Source organism: Cornus florida, unplaced genomic scaffold, assembly GCF_030987335.1.
Source record: "Cornus florida cultivar Cherokee Brave unplaced genomic scaffold, ASM3098733v1 CherokeeBrave_3.0.0_Hap2_Chr05, whole genome shotgun sequence".
In the NCBI taxonomy this organism is placed as follows: Eukaryota; Viridiplantae; Streptophyta; class Magnoliopsida; order Cornales; family Cornaceae; genus Cornus; species Cornus florida.
The window spans coordinates 71,226,895-71,232,378 of NW_026775575.1; the positions used below are offsets into that span (position 1 = coordinate 71,226,895).

The 5,484-nt window shown below is 35.7% G+C and overlaps 1 protein-coding gene across 1 annotated transcript; it reads right to left on the bottom strand.

Annotated features, from left to right (window-relative positions):
• Positions 1–675: 675 nt before the first annotated feature.
• LOC132306807 (hyoscyamine 6-dioxygenase-like) lies at positions 676–2,423 on the bottom strand. The gene is made up of 4 exons (XM_059804380.1): positions 2,133–2,423; positions 1,756–2,006; positions 1,294–1,612; positions 676–1,009 (listed from the first exon to the last, which is right to left on the bottom strand). Exons 1-4 carry the CDS (start codon positions 2,334–2,336, stop codon positions 758–760), a joined length of 1,026 nt encoding a protein of 341 aa, XP_059660363.1. The 5' UTR covers positions 2,337–2,423; the 3' UTR covers positions 676–757.
• Between the last annotated feature and the right edge of the window lie 3,061 nt (positions 2,424–5,484).

Sequence of the window (5,484 nt, forward strand, 5' to 3'; positions counted from 1 at the left end):
AATTTTCCTTTTTGAACCAAACTTGTGGGAGACATCCATATTTGTTTTTAACCTATTTTTCAACCTACTTAAGGACTCTTATACATATATAAATACTCTCATAGTGTCATGAATACACACGGGCATAGAGATTAATTTTCATAGATCTTTCCGTGCTTTTCTTTCTTTGAGAGCACATACTATTGCTAGTAAGTGAATTAGGATGGTGTTCTCAGTCTTATAGGAGGTCAAAACTTATTGAAGATTCCGTTGGTCTCATTTAGAAAGTAAGTTTTATTTTTCTCCTTTCAACTTCGTGAATGTAAGGAAGACAGATCAATCATACTATGAAATGGACAGGTTGTTTGCGGAGCAATCTGAGTTTTTCCTACAACCCTTCTGCCAGGATAGAAGACTAAGCCTGAATTTTGCAACAATTGGATGAGTCGTCCTAAAAGTAAGCCAAAGGCATTCAACAACTTGTTCTTAGCAAAGTTGAGTGGATGTGAGTCTAACACTTCAAGATAGTGGATTGTTTTGCTCGAGATGGTTGAATCTCCATGGTTTTTTCCTTCAGGATTCCATGCTAAAATCCTAATGTTAGTCTCTTACTTTATCGCCCTTTATTTACTGCTTTCTTTGATTAATTTAGTTTTAATTTGTAAAATTAAAAGAATCGAAAAATTGGACAAAAGGTGCGAGTTAAAACCACATTTTTATTTACTTGCAATAACATATATGATATACAAGAGATCGTCCACTTCCATTTCAAACACGACTACTGAACTTGAAGCTTAGAACACTCCATCACAGCTCTAAAATTACCTATTTTCTCATCATAGGTGCTAAGAAAATCTTTGTACTGCAAGGCTCTATAAAGTGGTGGATTGCATGTACTAACCAGAGCTTTTGCAGGCTCTATAAAGCATTCATATGTAGGGATAACAAAACAGCCAATGCTGATCCGATCCTTGTTTGAATTTGTCAACACTCGATGTTCAGGACCTCTGATCTTATCATTACTGATGATCTATATCCAAAAAAAAAATTAATAAATAAAGTATGAATAATTAGGCTTAGGCGCATATCTATAACAACTGAAGAAAATCTATGAATAACCTATAACCACTGTAGTAAATAGATTCAATGTTCAATAAGACATGTAAGTATAACTGCAGAAAAATTGTTCAATAAATATTGAGTTATGTTTATGATTCTTCATACATTAGTAATATATAAATACATTTTTAGTAAAAGAGATTAGCTAGAATTTGAACTTTAACTGGATTTTTAGCACGAGGGATGAAGATATACCTGTAACTGGCAGCCAATTAAGACCACAAATGCATTAGAAATAGGCTCAACACCTATCCATTGCCCATCTTTACAGACTTGAAGTCCATAGACCTCCCCTTGATCTAAAAACGTTATGAGGTTAGGGTCGCAGTGTCTATGACATCCCAAGGCCAGGCTCGGGTCAGGGCACCTAGGGTAAAGATTAGTTGATAGTAACTCAATCTTGCTCAGGTCACCTCCAAAGTACCCCTGCTCTAGTCCCAGTCCTCCACAAATCAGATCCAAAACTTTCAATATCATCTTCCTCACTTCAACTGTATAAGTCCCTACAACTTCTCTAGAAATTACAGGAGAGAAAATGAAAACCATAATTTAGTTTTCTTAGAAAGTTTTTGAGAAGCTATTAAGCATAGCTTTAACATTCTACATTATAATTGTTGCACAAAGAGTACGATGATTAATGAAAGTTCAGTGTTTTACCGGTATCTAGTAGGTTTTTTGGGCCAAAGTTGCATACAATCCTCCCAAGGATGACAAGGGTGTGTCAAATTATCCCTCCAATAATAAGCCTCCTCATTGGTATAATTTAAACTGCTTGTGAAGAGCCTGCACCTCTTGCTGGCATCTGCAGTGAAGACGCTCGACTTGACCTCATCTGGCATGTCAAAGAACTCCTTCATCACATTCTTCGTGTCATGCATTAAACTACCTGAAACACCATGCTTGATCACCTGTTCCATAGCATTTAAGTGCAACATTTTCATTAGCATCTTATATCAAAATTATTTAGTTAGAACCATCCAATTGAATGTGAAATGTTTGATCACTAAGTCGTGAATGAAATTGGAAAATTGAACCTGAAAGAATCCGAACTCCTGACATGCTTGTATAATTTGCTGTATTGTTTCAGCTTGCCCCTGTCCCACTGCTTTGCTGAGATCAACTACCGGACCACTGTATACAGGAGAATTGAGCTCCCCTGGTCTTTTATCCGGTGGGAATACATAATTTTTAGGCAAGGATTGAGCATCTTTACACCAGCTTGAAAGAAGTTTTGCCATCCCACTGAGTCTTGATTTCTATCTTCTTAAGTGAAAATGGATTTAAATGGTTATGAGGAGGGGAGAAACATAGGTGTGTATATATATATATATATAGTTTCTGAATCGCATCTTGCAAGCTTGTATACGACAATTAGCCAAACATAAGCTCCAGATGTCTGAATCATGGTGGGGTGGGTGGTGGGTGGTTTTTCATTTTCCAGGATAAAGATTGATGTACGAATCTACTATTTTATTGAAGAAGATTGATTTTCAGGACAAAAACATCTTCACAAGGATCAAAGAAAATTAGATTCCATAAAATTCAATTCACTGAGAATCACTAATCAGGATGTCCTCACAACAACAATGGTCCCAATTGGTGTTCTCTATTGAATTCTAAGTAATCATTAAAATATTTCTCAACCCATAAAGTGTTTTTCTTGGTCTTAGCTTCATCTTGTTGTCCATAGTAACACTGACTTGGACTATTTACATAGACGACGACCTTAAATGTATAATATAGAAATTGGATTTGCTAAAGATTATGTATTGCATTTTCCTTTAATATATCCTTATCAGCACAACATCACAGATGAAGTATAGTATAGGTTTGGAATCGTGAAAGATTATCTAAGGCTACCTTTTTTATGAATCCATCCTTTAAATGCAACATCAAGGACACCTAGTTTCTAATACAAAATTATTTCTGTACACATAAAACTACTTCATGCTTTAATGTGTCCAAATTTAGCAGTTCGTTTAGGTAGGATTACTGCCATTTTGTTTTGGATTTTGATGTATTTTAATCATTTATTGAAGACCATGATAATGTGAAATCTATCAAATGAGGACCACAATAATGTGAAATCTATTAATTGAACCAAAACTGGTCCCTGCAAGATGTCTCTGTCTTTATATAGTATTACTGAGTTTTGTTATTATTCAATTCTTTCTTTATTCATATTTGAAATGTCATTGGTGCTGTAGAATTCCAGTGGTCCTGCTTGTGTGAGATATATATTTTATAATTGGCTAATTTCATTGACAAAACAAGTCCGATCGAGTTGTAATTTTTCGGTTCAAAATTTCAAAGATTGAAGATCGGATGTGGATTTGAAGAAGTTCAAGTGTTCATGATATACTACACTCCGAGATGATGATAACAATGCTCTAAGAAGGTTTGAGAGGCAGTGAGAACATTTAGGAAGGGTTTTGAAAGGTTCGGAATAAGTTTTTACATTTTGTCCATCTTGAATTAGTTCAAGATTTATCGAACAGGTTCAACATCAGCAGAATTGTAAAGAATTTCAAGACTGGCCATCTTGAACCGGTTCAAGGAGGCTGAATTGGTTCAAGATGTGATGACCCGAATTTCCTTATATTTTAATTTATAATTTTATTTCTATTGTTATTATTATTATAATTTTAAGTTCGTTACACTGTTTCAATGAAGGTGTAATTGTAGTTTTTTTTTATATAGTTTATATATATATATGTGCGTGTGTGTGTAAATTGATGGAGTCCCATGATTTTCTTTAATAAGTTTTGTTTAGTTTGTTTGATATATATATATATATATAGTATGGGATAAGAAGTGGAGCAACGAAATGGGATAAAGGAAATGGCTTTGGCGCGGGTCCTACTTGAATGTTGTGAAAGTGTTTTAATGGCTTAGATTTTTGTCACATGTTTATATATATATATGTATATATATGTATGTATTTTGTGCATCTGGAGGAATTGTGGTCTGCGAAATGAGAAAGGGCAGTGTATTGGCGGGCCCACTTGATATTTAAAGAATTAGTTAGTTTGTTGCATATATATATATATATATATATATATATTTCTTTTTTTTTTTTTTTTATTGCATCTGTGGATGGAAAAAGGGTGCAGCCAAGATAGAGATGATGGGTTGGGTGGCGAAATTAAAGAAGAAAGAAATGAAGGAAATGGTGATGATTTGATGTGGGTTCACTAGGATTTGTTTGGCGAATTTTGCTTGGCTTTGAATTGTTCATGTCGTCTTGTTTTTTGTTGGGCTGATGTAGCTGTTAGGTGGTATGTTTGGAAAGTGAAGATTGAAATGATGGGGGAAGGAAAAAGGTGTCAGCCAAAAGTAAGAGAGAGAACTTGTGATGTGTGAATTGATTTTTGTTTGGCCAAAAATATGGGCTTCACGTGGGTTCTGATGGAGTGTAGCAGTGGGATTCACGTGGGCTTGTTGGCTGATATTGTGTAAGGACAGTGGGTTGCCTTGTCTTTATATTAAGTGTTTGGGACTTTGTAGGAGAGCAAAGAAATAAATAAATTAGAGAATTTTGAGAAACAGAGAGGTTTGAGGGTCTGCAGAGGAGCCAAGATTTCACAGCAGGCCAGAGCTTTGAGGCTTGATGATTTTTCAGTGTAGGATTCTCTGTACCTTGAATAGCATGGGGAGGTTTTGATTAAATATTTTATGAAATGTTTTTATTAAATGCATATGTATTAAATGTATATGTTTATGTTGTGAAGCTGTTTTATTAAACTTCCATGAGATTCTTGTTATGGTTTTTCCTACTGGGACTTTTTGTCTCACCACCCTCCAGTTTCAGGTACCAAGGACGAACGAGGATTGCTAGATTCGGGCTTAGGTTGAAGAGTTAGCGTTGCAATAATTTATTTTTTTTATTTGGAGATTTTTTTGTGTATTTGAGGAAATTAACTTTGTATAAAAGAGGGTAATTTTTACGATCTGTGTGTATTTTGATGTATTTGTATATGATTAAATCGAGGATTTTATTGGAACTGTCGGGGCGTGACAAAATGGTATCAGAGCTTGTACCCAGCCGGAAGTGTGAGTGTAATGATGATGTAGACGGGTGTGAGTGGGCGAGTGTGTAGCACTGGTGAGCTACCACTCGTAGCCGGGTGTGTGTGGGCGGATGGCGTTCACCGGCAGCTACTGAGATGGTTGGTTAGTGTGGTTAGGCAGGTAGCCCAGATTTGTTAGTGTTTGTTTTTTTTAGTGGGCGAGTGACGCATTGACTAGCTACAACAATGGTTACGGAGTGTGTGGATGGGTGACTAGCATTGTCAGCTACCACAACGTCCTACATATCACTGTTTTTCACATCGCCTGGGGTAAGGATTTATGGATTTGGTTTTGTGATCATTGGTGTTTTCGGGT